The sequence below is a fragment of the Odocoileus virginianus genome, chromosome 2 (assembly GCF_023699985.2).
Source record: "Odocoileus virginianus isolate 20LAN1187 ecotype Illinois chromosome 2, Ovbor_1.2, whole genome shotgun sequence".
Taxonomy (NCBI): domain Eukaryota; kingdom Metazoa; phylum Chordata; class Mammalia; order Artiodactyla; family Cervidae; genus Odocoileus; species Odocoileus virginianus.
The window spans coordinates 93,364,242-93,381,954 of record NC_069675.1 but is presented as its reverse complement, the minus strand read 5'-3'; the positions used below and the strand labels follow the sequence as shown (position 1 = coordinate 93,381,954).

Below are 17,713 nucleotides of genomic sequence, written 5' to 3'. Positions count from 1 at the left end.
AATTGGTGCCTATTTTTTTTTTTTGGCGGTTTCACAATAGTTCTTTATAAAAGGAAATCCCACCCAACTCTCTAAAAAAAAAGTCAGATTCCTGTGCTGCTGATTCAGCAAAATTATTAAACCACACACAGTGCAAGAGGTTGCTATCATCTTAACATGAAAAAGCTTATTGACCCACTTATGGCTATGAAATCTTCAAGAAAAAAAATAATGTCTGTTTGTAGGAATATGTCAAGGGCTCCAGTGAAACCTACTCATGTTTCCCCATGTGACACATTGATGTCATGGAGCCCAAATCCTTGGTTTCATTCCATGTTGCTCGAGCTGGAATAGTCGGCACTGCCTTACTGCTCCCTTGGAGCTGTGGCTGATGCCTGGAACCATTAACTTCCCTCCAGAGCATGTGGCTTGGCCTCAAAGGACAAGGAAGCCTATAGAGATTCTCAGGGGTGAGTTGACGCCCTACATCTTCACTTTTACCTTACGCTGTACCTGTGTGCATGTGCCTGTGTGCACATGTAACATGTGTACATGGGAGTATCTGTAAGTTCTAAGTAAGCACATGCTGGCATACTCAAAGTAGGAGTGATGGCTCTGAGGTCACCTGCCAGGGTGCTGTTTGGGATGAGGGCAAACACTGTGTGAATTATTCCTGTCTTGGAAAATCAGGCTATCCCTTTATGAAACCTACCAGCCTCAAAATGAGTGACCTCATTGCTGAGATGAGGCTCGGGCTGTTGTGAAAAGATCACACAAAGGACGTGAAGATATTTTATAAACTGAGAGAGGGCTGCCCAAGTGCAGGTCATTACTTGGAATGGCACTTCCCTAAGAACTTTTTAAGAAAGTTACTAAATCTTATTGGAATGTGCTATCTATGAAGTCCTTAACAACACTACAAATTCTACTATTCAAGTGAATAAGCAGATAGTGGGAATTTTGGCAACCTTTGGAAAAGATACTTTACCATTGGCCTTGTCTTAAATTGGCTGTGGTTTTTCAGCATTGGTTGTATTTTGAGCGCATCATTTTCTTGAAACCAGACTTTGAACTGTGTAGGTTCTACAGTTCAGATATAGATCATCTATACCTTTAGGGCGAAAGTAGATATATTCATAATTCTTTTGCTTTTACAAAGGCCACTTCTCCAGTGATACACTGTGGAGTTGTTCCATTTAATTATCTTTTACATATTCTGAACATAGATGTAATGAAGTATGTAGGGTATGACTTTACAATACACAATAATGCAAACAGTAAGTTCATACTGTAATTTGTTTTTATGTTTTCTCTTCTATGCTTGATGACCACCTAGTTCTTTTTCCATGGGAAGTAGAAATGAGTAGATACACACGCCATGAATGAGATGTAGAGGAGGCAGTGATTGCTCAGCTGTGGTCCTCTGACCAAGTGCATCAGCATCAACTCGAGAGAAATGCAAATTCTCAGGGCCCACTCAGACCTACGGAATCAGAGGTTCTGGGGGGCGACTCTAACCCACACTGAAGCCTCAGAAATACTTCCCGAGAGCCTTGCTGTTGAGTGTGCCCATGGCCAGCAGCACAGGCGCCACGTGAGAGCTTGTTGCAAACACAAGATCATGGCCCGGCTGCCGAGCTGTTGATGAGAACCTCATTTGGTCAGGATGTCCGAGCAGTCTGTACACACACAAGGCTTGAGGCACACTGCGGGGCTGTCTGCCCGGCCAGGCCCAGCCCAGCAGCTCTGCCCCTTTAAGCAAAGGTGCAGGCACACCATGGAAGCCAGGAGGCGCTCATTAAATGCTGCCCAGCCTTACCTGGGGCTTCATTTGCAGACTCCGCCACAGACAAGCTCTTCTTCCTCCTGTCCCACAGAGCTCTTTCTAAGAATCTCAATAACTTCCCTGAAGACACAGGACATTCAAAGTTGAACATGAAAGCATCAACTCACCTCTTTTTTACAGATCCCCGATGCCACCAAGCTTGATGGAGCGTCCCCTCTCACGATGGATTTCAGCTTTAGTGCCTTACAGAACAGAGATCTCTTTCAGTTTATCAGGCAGTAAAAGCAGAAGAATCAAGTTATGACTTGAAAAAAACTTTTTAAAATGAAACGAGTAATTTCAGGCTTGTTTCAGGTACCCACGCTGCCCTATCACTGAAGATAAGGAAAGGAGTCAGCTGGATCTAATGACTTCAAATGCATTCTGTCATTTCAACTGATCAACATATCAGTACAGTTATTTCCAAACCACCAGTACTGAAAAAAATCCGCAGGTCCTTCCTCAAACTTGATGAATCAGGTTTTCTGAAAGTAGAGTCGGGGTACTATCTTTGAACACGGACCAAAGTTGGAGGCCCCGGTGACAGGGCTCCTGCTTTGGGAAAAGGTTATCTTTGCTGCTAAGCTTTCGTGATTGCCTTGCTGATTAGCTTCCACTTTCAGGTCAGAATCTTGTCTGCAGCAGATAGCTCTTCTCCTCCTTCTTGTGACATGGGACCAAGGCAGAAGGCTGTGTCACCCCCAGAACTGAGAAACACTAATGTCACAGCGGAGCCAGGCAGAGAGGAAATGGATTCCTCTAAAACCTGGAATAAGGTGATGCCCGGTAGCCACCTCTCTGTGACGACTGCTTCCAAGCGGTAGGGGGGAAATCAGGGTCTCCTGCAAGGACAGACCCCTCTGTGCTGACTCCTGCCAGGGGCCAGTTCAAGGTGCTTTCCCTAAATTGGCTATCTACTCTTCAGAAAATCCCCAGGAGTCAAGCAAATGGTATGTGCTCCCTTGACAAGAGGGAGCAGGGACTGAGCCCTGTGGCCTCTTGCTCCCAGCCAGCATCACCCCTCCTCATATAAACAACAAGGTCCTACTGTACAGCACAGGGAACTATATTCAATATCCTGTGATGAACCACAATGGAAAAGAATATGAAAAGGAATATAAATATGTATACTGAATCGCTTTACTGTACAGCAGAAATTAACACATTGAAAATCAATTATACTTCAATAAAATTTAAAAAAAAATCTTCCTCATGGTTCCACAATGATCCTAAGAGAAGTGACAGAGCTCCTCCAGGAGTGTGCAAACATAACATTCTTTGCAGAAGGGCCATCTGGTTTGGACTCACAACTCCATGTCTTACACAACAGGTGTCAGAAGAAAACCCACCTGTCCTATTCTAACGAACTCTGCCTGGCGGGCCTCCTCTTTCTTCCTCGCTGACTTGGGCGACTCCGGTAAGACATCACTGAAAGATCGTCTATTAAGCATGTTCTGAAAAAGAAAGACAAGTTATGAATTCCAAAGATGGTTATCAAATCTCATCTTTGCCTTCTCTTAATTCACAAATCTATTTGTCCAAACAGTCCTACTTCTGCCACCTCTATTCAATCATTCAATAAGCATCTATGGAGCACCGGTCACGTGTCTGCCCAGGTCTGTGAGAGGTGCGAGGGATTAAGGAGCCGACGGGGGGAGAGCTAGCCCCGCAGAAGGGCTGAGAGCAGGGCTCAGAAAGCAAGCACACCAGCCGCTCCACTCACGAACCACCTCCCAGAGTGATCGGCCACTACGCTGCACAGCTCCAAGGATGCCGTTCTCAGAGAAGGCGCCTCGGAACACGACACGCTCAACTCCATGCAAACAGGGCCCCCTGGACTTGTCAGCTGTGTGGCCTTCTGGGTAATTTTGGGCAAGGAACTTAATTTCTGAGTCTCAGTGTCTTTGTGTGGCTAATACTTGTCTCTGAGGTGTGTTACAAGGACTAAGGGAGGAAATGCATGGGAGGTGCTTGAGCACACACTCAGTAAATGTCAGTTTTCTTCCAGACAGCAGTCAGAGAACTGGGTGCATGCTTGCAGTTAGCATGTAGTGACTGGGCACCTATGCTCTGCGGGATCTGGGCAATGTGGTGGACACAATCTCTGTCCTCATGGAGCAGAGTCTATGGGGAAGATAAAGTAACTGACTACACGACTGGCACATGGATAATTTCTATGAAGGGGAGATAATAAAGCATCTGGAGGCATTTAACAGGGGCACTTGGCTTCAGCTGGGGGCTGGGGAAGGCCCCATCACTGTTAAGGCAGTGATGCTTCAGCTGAGACCTGCAAAGACATCACATACTCTTCTTGGTACCCTTTCTTCATTGGAAGGACTGATGCTGAAGCTCCAATACTTTGGCCACCTGATTTGAAAAACCAACTCACTGAATAAGACCCTGATGCTTGGAAAGATTGAGGGCAGGAGGAGAAGGGGGCAACAGAGGATGAGATGGTTGGATGGCATCACTGACTCAATGGACATGAGTTTGAGCATGGCATGCTGCAGTCTATGGGGTTGCAGAGAGTGGGACATGACTTAGCAACTGAACAACAATAACTCTCTCTTCATCCTTCCTTGACTTTAAGGAAATAAAGAAATGGGCAGATTTCCAATTATGGCTGGTTATTTAGGGCCTTGGGTTTGGTCTGGCCCAAGCCCTGTAAGTAGCTGGGTGTAGAGACCAGCTGGAAATCAAGGGCACCTATAAGATGGCGATGGTCACTGGTTTGAAGGGAAAGGACCACATGAGCACCAGTTTGTTCTGATGTTCTTCATCTCCCCGGGGTGAGACCAGAAACTACATTTATGTTCACATTCAGTAGCAACTCCTGTTGCTGGAGTTTGTGGCTGCACTGATTCTAGGGGAGTGTCCCTACTTGTTCTGTGTTCTTTGTTAAATGCGAGAAATGCTTCTAAACAATGATGATTTCATTCTGCATTAACACTTGTTAGCCACCCTGACACATGGCGATCTTATACTGAGTCCGGAGGCCTCCAAAGTGTGTGGGGCCCTCGAGGTGCTGGGCTCCTCAAGGGAGGAGCTGGGTCTCATCAATGTGGATACACCTTCAGCCTAGGAAGTGTCTGGCGCAATGTGGATTTTCAGTAAATGCACAGGCATATTTCAGTGCCTGAATATGGTGCTCAACAGTAAATCTCCAGACCTTAAGACAGCGTAGTCTCTCTCCCAAATCTCTACTTTGCCTGCCCATCAGTTCCATGGCACAGGTAACGCTGAGAGGCACACCCAAGGTCAGCCACCCCAAAGCCCGCCACTGTCCCAGGGACTGTGGACTGGCACTCGTGCCCCAGCCTGCATAGCGACCCCCTCAGGCTTGTTTAGGAAAGTCACACTCCTGTATATGTACATTCAACATCCCCTCTTCCCATGGTATCCACGAGAGAACCCCAGCCCCTGGCGGCCACAGTCCAGTGTTGACAGCAAGGATCAGGAGACGCTACACTCATAACCAGGACCATCACGAGGACTTGTGTTCTCAATTCAGACCCCATGGGAAAGAAAGAAGACCACAGACCCAGGGTTACCTTGTGCAAATCTGGCATCAAATCCTGGTATAAAGATCGAATCAACATATCCAGAGTTCGCCGACGTTTCTGGGCGAATGTTGGGGTTTCCAAAGTGGCTTTTTCACCATTAATTACTAAAATAAATCAAGTTACAAAGGGAATTACAAATGTTAGGTTATTGAAGAATGTCCTTCTCAAGGAAACTTCTCACAGTAAATGCCACCCATTTCCTAATGCTGTTATTACCCTTCTTTCATGGAAGAATCCTTAAAAACTCGCTAAATTTCTCTGTACAAACTCATAGTCCATAGGTATATCTATCTTGCCTTTCCTGTTGGATAACAAGATTCCTGAGCAGAGGGTATAACTAATTACCTGAAGACCAAACATGCACCCAAACCTGCCCTCATCCACCATTCTACCCATCTACTCACCCATCCACTAATCCATCCATCCATTAATCCACCTACCCACCCATCCACCCATCCATCCAACACATGGGTCAAACCATAGGATGCTATTCGATGGGATTAAATATATATTTGCTGCATTTTGTTAGAAAAAATAACGCCACCACTGCCCAAGCAGAGTACTGGAATTCTTAGCCCAATAAAAGTTTCTTCTGGAAGAAAAAGCTGGTGGTTTAGTGGACTACAGACACTGAGAGTCAATAAAGTGGAATGTCCAGTTACACATTAGAGCACAGAATAGAAAGTGTGCAGTAGAGTTAGAAGCTTGAGGTCGAGACAGTTATGGGTTTGAATCCCAGCTGTGCTGCTAACTGAGCATTCTTAAGCAAATTACTTAGATCCTTGGGCCTCAATTTTCTATTATGTAAAATGAATATAACCATATTTCCTTATGGGGTTGTAAGAATGTGATACAACACATATAAAAGAGCACAGACCTAGGCCTATTGAACTGAATAAATATTAGTTATTTGGTGGCTAGGATGGTAGGTATAGATGAGAACCCAGGAGAGACCTCCAAAACACCATCAGAAAACTAAATACGTTTCTCACGAAAAATTAACAGAACATGGAATGCAGTCAATGCTTAAATGATGATATCTTCTTTACAGCACCTTGCAAGAATTAGAAGGAATGTATTTTGATGTAGAACAAGGTACAAAAACATTTCAAAATAGAAACTTACATTTCACTAGCAAAAAGTCCCTGAATTCCTGGTGGTCTGTAAACACCGGTGGGGATGGCAAAGGTGGGCCAAAGAGTGGTACGCTTTCCTCTGAAAATATTTTCAGCCTGTGTAGAGAACATTGTAGAGTTAGTTGGTTTTTCTTAAAAGATCATCAACATCTGGATCTTAAATTTCTCCAGTTGCATATGTGATGTGTTAGGAATACTTCCACAGGAGGAAGGCATTCTCTATGCTTCCAGAACTTCGGCCACCATGCAGCAATCCTATCGGCTTTCGGGCAAAGATCAGATCTTCCTGGATCCTTCATGGTCCAACCCACCAAGCGGCGGGCAAAGTCACCCACCTCAGTAATGACAGCAAAGACCACCACTTGCACCTACTGCACCACAGGCAGCATACTTGGTATTTTAAGACATAGCATCAGCGGATTCTCAGCATCCTGCCAAAGTAGAGCCATTACCTTCCTTCCACAGACAAGGCTTGAGGCTCCAAGAAGATAAACACTTTTCCCCTAAAGCTTCAAAGTTAGTAAGTAACAGAGCTGGGATTCCAAGCCAGGTCTATTTGCCTCACAGTTCATCCTCTTTCCACATCATGATACCTTTTAACAGATTAATTTTTGAGAACAAAAGGATAAATAGGCAAGGATATAGCTTGGGAAGGAGGGTGCTCTGGGCAAGATCAAACATATCACATTTGTGCTCTCTGTGGAGCACAATCACATTCCAAGCTAGCCCCGACCCTCGGGTCTTCTGCACAGAGCAACACTGTATGAAACAGGGGACTGCCCTGGTGATCCAGTGGCTAAGACTCCACCCTCCCAGTGCAGGGGTCCCAGGTTCAATCCCTGGTCAGGGCGCTAGATCCCACATGTTGCAACTAAAGATCCTGAGTGCTGCAACTAAGACCCAGTGCAGCCAAATAAAAAATCCCAAATCAAAACAAAACACTATATGAAACAAGCTTTTCCTGAAGACACAGTCTTTCAAGTCAATCAAGAAATAGGTAATAAATCAAGAGTCTCATAAAATGAATGCCAAATTAACATGTAGACATGAGAATTAGAACAAGCCATCAAGATAATGTTGTTACCAACCTGTAATTGTCCTTTTGCTGATCATACCTCACTAAGGCAAAAATATCTGTGGTGATGGTTAAGGAAATCAACTAAGGACCCGATGCACACAGTCAAAAGCTTGTGTTTGGTAAACCCCAGGTACAGGATCATCTTGGACCTGCTCTCCTGGGGTCAGGGCACCTGTCACCCTTAGGTTGAGATGGAACCTTGACTTCTGTAAAAGAGACAGCCAGGGGAGACACAGGTTTGACCTCTGCATGCTCATCATTTTGGGAAAGGGCTTCACCTCCAAATCTGTCAGAAAAGCAATATAAATAACTCTATGAAAACACTACGACAAAGCAAAACCAGAGCAAAAAGATCACTTCCCTTGCCTGGAAATACATACAAGATTCCCAATGAAATTAGCCAGATATTTCATCTCACACATTCTGAAAGGAAAAGCAGTTTAAATGTTTCCACTGTATACTTTCCCTCTCTCTCCGTCTGGCTTTTAGTAGACAAAACAAACCCAAACAAACCAGTGTAGCTGGTGGCAGTCTCTAGGCAGAATCTACTTTGCTCATGTTGGGCATGTTGAGTCTAAAATAGTACCACCTCCACCAGCTTTTTTTTCTCTTCTCCCATTCCTCCTCCTCCCCCAGCATCTCCCAGCCCTAGCTTCTCTTAGCTAGGGTTGAAATACCATACTCTTCAATCCCTCAGAGTGCTCCCACTCTTAGATTTGTCCCTTTGGAAAAACAAACGAGCCCAGTTCCAAATCTAAAACTCATAATGAAAGGAAATTCTAAAAATAATGATGATCTCTCTGTTACTCTGAGTCACCTCCCTCACCCTCCTGGAATTTTCTTTTGTTCTGTAAGAAGAACCGCTGCAGGAAGGGGGAAATATTAGTTCTCGATCCCAGTGACCAGAACAAAATATCACTTATTATTAATGTGTATGTGCATACCTGTTTTCTTCCCTGCCCTCATGGCAATTTTCAGCTTTTAAAAACGTACATACTGGGACTTCCCTGGTGGTCCAGTGGCTAAGACTCTGTGCTTGCAATGCAAGTGGTCTGGGTTCAGTCCTTGGTCAGGGAAGTAGATCCTGCATGCCACAACAAGGATCAAAGATCTTGAGTTCCACAACTAAGACCCAGTGCAGCCAAATAAATAAATGTGCTCAGTTGCTTCTGTCATGTCTGACTGCAATCTAATGGACTGTAGCCTGCCAGGCACCTCTGTCCATGGGATTATTTCAGCAAGAATACTGGAGTGGGTTGCCAGTTCCTCCTCCAAGGGATCTTCCTGACCCAGGGATCAAAACCATGTCTCCTCCAGCTCCTGTATTGGCAGGTGGATTCTTTATCCCTGAGCCACCTGGGAGGCCCCCAAACAAATGATTTAAAGAAAAACTTACATTCTATAATGTTAGGACATAAGCAAACAAGCTAGAGGATGCAGAGCAATCTATTTGAAGATGCCATGAGTCACAATGGTCCTAGCTCCCAGCATCTTTACTGGGGTCTCCAGGGAACATGAATAACTAGACCATAATTCGTTCTGAAAAATGCCTGTTAGTTGTCTTTTACTTATTATGGGAAACCTGTAGGTACTGCTACTTGCCTTTGACTTATTATGGGCAGCATGACAGCTGGGTCTCACTGTCATGGCCAGTGGCCCAGGACAATGGGGCCATGGTTGGGGATGTGTTGGGCTGGCCATGCTCATGCCCCAGGCCTGTCTGAGTGCAATGAGCTTGGACATTACTGAGAACTTCAGTAGGTCTTCAGTAGGTCTTTCAGCAATGTGAGCTAAAGAGGGATGTGAGGAAGCGGAGGGAAAGCAAGTAAAAATAGGATTAATTCTATCACTTCTCAAATGTCAAGAGATGGTAATGCAGCAGCCATTCCCAGGACTTAGAACCAACAAAGATACATTATTTTGGCTTTTTATCTCAGTTTGCAAGTTTTTTATACCTAAAGCAAATTTCTCAGAGCATTCACTACCTATAATTCTTCTAATTCCCTTATTATCAGTGGAGGGTAGGAAGTTCCCCTCATTTCATAGACACTTGAGGAAAGGGAAGACAGTTCTGAAATGAAGAATTCTCTGAGAATAAATAAGTCCATCCATCACTGCAGTGGACAGAGACAGTGGCTCCTAGGATCTAGCGACCAAAACAAACAGCATGTGCCAGTCCACCATAACATTAGGCTTGAGGGTCATTTCAGGTCCAGCAAGGCTAACCCTCAGGACGGTTCACACAGGCCCAGGATACGTGTGAAATGGGAGCGGATCATGGAAGGCTTGAAGGCAGGAGAAGGTTCCTCCCCTTCCTGGAACACTATGGTGACAATGTCGTTTCCAATGTGGCGCTTCCTTTCCACCTGTATGCAAATGAACAGCATCACTGAGAAGGCCGCTCACACATGGCATGTTCCCAGAGTTAATGCGTTAATGCAGCAAAACAAACTCCAATGCTCACAGAGCCCTGAGCTTCAGTATCTTTGACTCCTTGCCTCCCAAACTTCTCCAGCCCATCTCCTGGCTCATCTGGCAGTCTCCTCCATCCTCTTCCAACTCAGGCCTGCATTTAATCTTCACTACCCTCCCCTAGGCGCCTCCTAACAGTCTCCTTGCCTCCATTCTCTCCCACTTTACTGCTTTGATCAGGTTCCCCTCACTCCTGCTTCATCTCCTTAGCCTGGAGTTCAAGGCCCCCAGACCAGAGGTATTACATCAGAATTCCCTGGGAAGGGCTCAAATATGCACATTTAAAAATATAAATGAACGCCTTCACTAGTTCTGAAGCACATACTTGGTGAGAACAGTGGCCCTATCTAATCTGACCCCAGCTGACCTTTCCAAAATCATCTTCTAGAGCTAGGGCCAGTAAATCTTTTTTTTTTAATTAATTTTTTTTAATTGAAGGATAATTGCTTTACAGAATTTTGCTGTTTTCTGTCAAACCTCAACATGAATCAGCCATAGGCATATATATATCCCCTCCCTTTTGAACCTCCCTCCCATCTCCCGCCCCATCCCACCCCTCTAGGTTGATACAGAGCCCCTGTTTGCGTTTCCTGAGACATAGAGCAAATTCCCATGGCTATCTATTTTACATATGGCAATGTAAGTTTCCATGTTACTCTTTCCATACATCTCACCCTCTTCTCCCCTCTCCCCATGTCCATAAGTCTATTCTTTATGTCTGTTTCTCCACTGCTGCGTTGGAAATAAATTCTTCAGTACCATTTTTCTAGATTCCGTATCCATGCATTAGAATACGGTATTTATCTTTCTCTTTCTGACTTACTTCACTCTGTATAATAGGTTCTAGGTTCATCCACCTCATTAGAACTGTCTCAGATGCGTTCCTTATTATGGCTGAGTAATATTCCATTGTGTATATGTCAGTAAATCTTTTCTGTGAAGGTCCAGACTCTTGAAAGTCCCTTGTACTGCAAGGAGATCAAACCAGTCAATCCTTAAAGAAATCAACCCTGAATATTCATTGGAAGGACTGATGCTGAAGCTCCAATACTTTGGCCACGTGATGCGAAGAGTCGACTCACTGGAAAAGACCCTAATGTTGGGAAAGATCGAGGACAGGAGGAAAATAAGGGGGTAACAGAGGAAGAGATGGTTGGATGGCATCACCGACTCAATGGACATGAGTTTGAGCAAGCTCCAGGATATGGTGAAGGACAGGGAAGCCTGGTGTGCTGCAGTTTATGGGGTTGCTAAGAGTTAGCCATGACTGGGCGACTTGATGCTTTTGAACTGTGGTGTTGGAGAAGACTCTTGAGAGTCCCTTGGACTGCAAGGAGATCCAACCAGTCCATCCTAAAGGAAATCAGTCCTGAATATTCACTGAAAGGACTGATGTTGAAGCTCCAATCCTTTGGCCACCTGATGTGAAGAACTGACTCATTTGAAAAGACCCTGATGCTGGGAAAGATTGAAGGCAGGAGGAGAAGGGGATGACAGAGGATGAGATGGTTGGCTGGCATCACCGACTCAATGGACATGAGTTTGAGTAAACTCTGGGAGTTGGCAATGGACAGGGAAGCCTGGCGTGCTACAGTCCATGGGGTCGCGAAGAGTCAGACACAACTGAGCGACTGAACTGAACTGAACTGAGCAACTGCACAACAACTAAGGTCCAGACAGTAAGTATTTTGGGGTATGCAGATCACACTGTTTACAACCATGCAGCTCTGCTGTCGTGGCACAAAAGCAGCTGTAGACAATTCATAAATCAATGGGCAAGATTGTTTTCCAATAATACTTTATTTAACAAACCAAGCAGTCTGCTGGATCTGGTCCATGGGCCATAGTTTGCCAAGCCCTGTCCAAGACCTTTGCATAACTGGCCAAAGAGAATGATTCACTTTTCTCTGTGGATCCCTTGTGTGTCCCCTATTCTACATTGTAAGCTCCTGAGAACAGGATCTCTATCTGACTCATATAAGATAATACTCTTATTTTGCAAATGAAAAAACTAAGGCTTAGAGATGCTCTGATAATTTCAGTTCAATTCAATGCAAAAAGATTTTTGGCAATTACTTATTAGATATGACACTAAAGGCATAGCCAATGAAAGAAAAATACATATTTTTAATTACATTAAAATTTAAAACTTCTGTTTACAATAAAGGATACTATCAACAAAATAAAAAGGCACTCCAAAGAATGGGAGAAATATATACAAGTCATATATTCAATCATATATAAAGAACTCCTACAACACAACAACAAAAAAACCCAAATAATGTGATTAAAATATAAGCACAGGACTTGAATTCACAATGCTTTATAGAAAATATACAGATGGATAATAAACACAAAAGATGCTCAATATCACTAATAATTAGAGAAATGCAAATCAAAAGCACAATGAGATACTACCTCACACCCATCAGAATAGCTATTTTAAAACAACTCAAATAACAAGTGTTGTTACAAGTGTGGAGAAATTGGAGCTCATGTATTGCTGGTAGGAATGTAAAACAGAGCCACTACTGGGAAAATATTTAAAAAATTAAACAACACAGAACTACCATATAATCCAGTAATTTCACTTTTGGGTATATACTCCCAAAATTGAAAGCAGATACTCAAACAAAGATTTGTACACTAATGCTCTTAGCAGCTGTATTGATAACAGCTGAAAGGTGGAAATGACTCAAGCATCTACCAATGGATAAAGAAAATGTGGTATAAAAATGTGTAATACTACTCAGCCTTAAAAAAGAAGGAAATTCTGACACATGGTACAATATGGATGAACCTGAGGACACTGTGATAGTGAAATAAGCCAGACAGAAAGGAAAAATGTATGATTCCACTTACATAAGATTCCTAGAATGATGAAATTCATCAAGACAGAGAGGATTGCGGTGGGGGCCAAGGGCTGGGGGAGGAAGAAATGTGGATTTACTGATTAATGGGTACAGGCTTTCATTATGGGAAGATGATAAAGTTCTGGAGATGGACCGTGGTGATGACCGCACAACAATGCACTTAATGGAATTAATGCCACTGAACTGTAAATTCAAAAGTGGTTAAAATTGTAAATGTTATGAAAAAATGACAATAAGTAATTGCTGATTCATCAACTGATGAATGGATAAACAAAATGTATCTATAAAATAGGAAATTATTCTGCAATAAAAAGGGATGAAATACAGATACAGGCTACAACATGGACAAACCTTGAAAACATGACAAGTGCAAGAAGCTAGTAACAAAAGACCACATATGATGTGATTCCATTTATACAAAGTGTCCAGAATAGGCAAATCGAAAGAGAAAGCAGGTTGCTAGTTACCAGAGGCTAGGCAGCGGGGAGTGGGGAGTGATGGCAAGGCCCTGAGAGATTTCTCTTCGGGGTAATGAAATATTCTAAAATTGACTGTGGTGATAGTTGAATAATCATGTGAACATATTTAAGTGGGTTAAGTGAACGGTATATGAAATACGTCTCAATAAAGTTTTTATATATATTTTTAAAAGTAATTATTTAGCTTCTGCTCTATACAAGGAACAAAGCAGATGAAATTCCTGCCTTCATGGGGCGTACACTCTAGCAGTGGGCACAGAAATTACACAGTAAACATAAACCAGTATTCTAAATAATACGTGTAATGTTAGGTGACAATGTGTGCCATGGAGGAACGGGGGCCACGCAGGGGCCCGGGGCGCTGGGGTTGGGTGGGCTGTGGCTTTAATTCAGTCATGGGGTCATTTTAACAGCGGGCATTTGGGTAGGTCTGAGGGTGGTGAGTGAGTCAGCCAGAGGATACCAGGTAGCAGAGAGTTCTAGGCAGAAGGAAGGGTAACTTAAAGCCGTGATGTGGAGCGGTGTCTGGTGACTCGGGACAGGAAAGGAAGACAACGTGACTGGAAGGGAGGAAACCAGGAGAGCAGTGGGTGAGGGGACCAGAGAGGAACGGAGGTCACTCGGGGCCTTCAGCCACTCAAAGGACCTGGGTTTGACTCTGAGTGAAGCGGAAGCCACTAAGCGTTTGGAAAGAGGCTGACACGCATTTTTAAGGATTGCTCTGGCCAGTGGATTGAGAAACACTCGGTCAGGGCACCAGGGAGGCTGGAGAGGAATTTATTCAGCATGGTAACTGAAGTGTGACAAAAGCTCAGGTGTCACCTGAAGGTCGAGCCCACAGGATTTCCTGAGAAACTGAATATGGGATGAGAAGGAGAGACAGGAATCAAGAATGATTCTAAGGCCATTTTGCCCCAGACACTGAAAGAGGAGGGAATTCAGCTTTGGACAGACAGGGTATGAGACACAGCCCAGGGGAGGCGTCAAGAAGGCTGCATATTTGGTCTGGAGTTCCCCCTAGGCTGGCTGGGGATGTGAGTTTGGGAGTCTGTGGCAGATAAAATCTATTCAGAGCCATTAGAGGCGATGGGACATGAATGGGTGTATGAGTGTAGAAAGAGCAGAGAAAGGAGCTGAGAACTGAGCCCTGGGGCTGTCATCACACACAATGAGTCCAGGATCTCAGAGCCACCATGAGGCAGAACGGGCTGGGCCCAGGGCTGACACAGAGCCTGTGCTTTTATCTGGTCCTGAAAGCTGCCTTCGTCCATAGTTCATCAGGCTCTCTATCAGATCTAGTCCCTTAAATCTATTTCTCACTTCCACTGTATATTCAAAAGGGATTTGATTTAGGTCATACCTGAATGGTCTAGTGGTTATCCCTACTCTCTTCAGTTTAAGTCTGAATTTGGCAATAATCACTGCAGATGGTGACTGCAGCCATGACATTAAAAGACGCTTACTCCTTGGAAAGAAAGTTATGACCAACCTAGATAGCATATTAAAAAGCAGAGATGTTACTTTGCCAACAAAGGTCCGTCTAGTCAAGGCTATGGTTTTTCCAGTGGTCATGTATGGATGTGAGAGTTGGACTGTGAAGAAGGCTGAGCGCCGAATAACTGATGCTTTTGAACTGTGGTGTTGGAGAAGACTCTTGGGAGTCCCTTGGACTGCAAGGAGATCCAACCAGTCCATCCTGAAGGAGATCAGTCCTGGGTGTTCATTGGAAGGACTGATGCTGAAGCTGAAACTCCAGTACTTTGGCCACCTCATGCAAAGAGTTGACTCACTGGAAAAGACCCTGATGCTGGGAGGGATTGGGGGCAGGAGGAGAAGGGGACGACAGAGGATGAGATGGCTGGATGGTATCACCGACTCGATGGGCATGAGTTTGAATAAACTCCGGGAGTTGGTGATGGACAGGGAGGTCTGGCGTGCTGTGATTCATGCGGTTGCAAAGAGTTGGACACGACTGAGCGACTGAACTGAACTGAAAGCTGCCTTGGGTTCTGGAGCGCTGGGAGAATGGATCTTAGGGGCGAGTACATCACAGATGTTAGGGAGAAGACAAGCCCCAGAAAGGCAAATATCAACACCCCCTTCCTTGCCCCCACTGTGGTTTATTTCAGTGATAGAGGAGAGAGATGAAGGAGTTATTGTAAAACCAAAATCTACAAAATCTTTGTGAAAGTTTGTTTCTTTACATCAGATTTGGGATGTGACTCAGACTGTTCCACTAGTGTTTTAGATGTTAGGAGATCAAAGAGCCACCAAGATCTTATGAGCCACCAAGATTTCTTGACCGTCACCTTAGGCCCCAGAGAGACCATGGCAGGTACAGAGAGGCTTGCGGTCACTGGCCCCTCTCTGCACCGAGAAGGCTCACTGTCATTCTGCGATTCTTTGGCTCTCTTCCCCCTGCTTTATCTTTCTGGTAACAGAGACAAGTTTCATAGTTGTGAGTTTCTTCACATCTACTGGTGCTGGGCAAGTACTACCCACAGATCCAGCCAAGCTGTTGAGAACACCGGAGTTCATCTGGGAACATTTCAGTGCTCCTGGTGAGCCTGTTTTGTCTTAATATGCTAACAGCCCCTTCAAAAAGATAAGGTTAAAGTCTGGAGTTGGGCAAAGGTTGAACTGTCACATTCATTCCTCCTGTCTCCGACTAATGCCATCATTTGTCACAGGACACAGGCAATTTTGGTGAATGTACGGGGCTGAAAAGGTCAAGGTTGGGGGAGGAGAAGGGTTATGAAATATTTCAGTGGAATTTTTTCCCTATCATTGTTGAGATGTAAGAGGTCAACATAATTCATGGTGAGTGGGAGGGTCAGCTTGGTCTCTCTTCTCCATGAGAACCCAGGATCCTAAGAGCTTCAGCTCCTAAGAAGTGAAGCCTGGTAGTGATAATATAGGTCACCCCAGCCACACAAGGGAAGAAGCACTTAAGTAAGCTTACTGGGCCAAGGCACTTCCTGCTTATGCCTGTCCCTTACCAGTTAGCCTTCTAAAATCAGCAAGTTTAAACTCTCCAGAGGGTCTCCACTGCCTGTAAGACAATCCTCCAGCTCCTTATTCCAGGCCCCAAACCATCAAACAGAACTAGCTCTTCCTTAGCCCATCAGCTGCATGTCCCTGAAGCATCGCTATGTCTCATGATCACAACATCACTTTTTAGCCCAGCGGTCTGCTTTCTGTCTTTCTCCTACTGGAATCTTACTGAAATAAGAATTATAAGTGTTTGGAAAAAAGCCCTTTTAGCCCTCACATCCTGTCTCTAGGTTCATATATCTTGCAAGTCTTTGCTGAACAACTGTCTATTCATGTTTGTGACATTTACTTACACAGATGCCTTCAATGTGTACAAAAGGGATAAGAATCTAATACAAAGGTAAATGGAACCCCCCAAATCCTTAAAAAACCAGCAGCATGTATCTTTGTTATATCTAGATTTCATCAAATGGGCAAGTTTTCTCTTGGAAATGGCTAATCTCTGCAGTGGGTAGAGTGTTCTTAGGTAGTTTTTTTTTTGCAACAGGACACAGGCCATTGAGGAAATGGTCAGTGTTAACCGCCTGTATTAACCTGAAAAAATGCTTGCAACCATTCTGACAAGACACAGGCACATGGAGAGAAGTCACAGGATGCGTATATGCAAAATAGTCTGTCGGGGTCTAGAAAACCACACTCACACACAGGCACACACACACATGGTCACACAGACACACAGGTGCATGACTGTCTGAGCCTTTATCTCCTGAAGGGGCCAGCACCAGTGAGGGTAGTTCTTCCTAAGCCTTGGTGAAACTGCAAGCAAACAGACTGGAAACAACATCTCCAAACTGGTCCTGAAATTCAGCTCGTATATGAACATCCACAGTCTTTGATTCTATGAAGGCAGCAATGCGTTCTCCACACTGGGGTCACCGTTGGATGTTTTGTGTGTTCACACATACCTGCTGTTTGTTCTCTTTGGAATATGGCAACATGGTGGAAACATGAAACATGATCTCATGCCCTTGATAGATGGTATAAACAGAATGAATCCCTGTGGTGTCATCTGTAAAATACAATATGCATTTAGTGGGCACAGGGAATCCTGAGGCCGTAAGGAAACAGTCTTTATTTGCAGGCTAGAGGAATACAGCAGTTAGCCCATTCCAAAGATCCTATGATCATCCACCTGAGTGGAGGCAACAGTATGGATCCCTCTCCAGCTGAGGCAAGGCTACTACCCACGTGGGGGCCTCTTCTTCCCCCCTCTAAGTTCTCTTGCTGTCTCATTCATGCCTTGCTTAGAGCAGA

At 44.4% G+C, this 17,713-nt stretch overlaps 1 protein-coding gene across 6 annotated transcripts in view; it reads right to left on the bottom strand.

Moving 5' to 3' along the window:
* The window catches only part of GARNL3 (GTPase activating Rap/RanGAP domain like 3), a 157,378-nt gene that overhangs the window by 28,736 nt on the left and 110,929 nt on the right, over positions 1 to 17,713 (bottom strand). For all 6 annotated transcript variants that reach the window (XM_020874724.2, XM_070453072.1, XM_020874723.2 and 3 more), the window contains 7 exons: positions 17,365 to 17,468; positions 9,839 to 9,947; positions 7,592 to 7,637; positions 6,493 to 6,599; positions 5,356 to 5,471; positions 3,154 to 3,258; positions 1,933 to 2,007 (listed from right to left, as the gene is read on the bottom strand). In XM_020874724.2, coding sequence (XP_020730383.2) covers positions 1,933 to 2,007; positions 3,154 to 3,258; positions 5,356 to 5,471; positions 6,493 to 6,599; positions 7,592 to 7,637; positions 9,839 to 9,947; positions 17,365 to 17,468 — 662 coding nt within the window. The remainder of the gene's footprint in view (positions 1 to 1,932; positions 2,008 to 3,153; positions 3,259 to 5,355; positions 5,472 to 6,492; positions 6,600 to 7,591; positions 7,638 to 9,838; positions 9,948 to 17,364; positions 17,469 to 17,713) is intronic.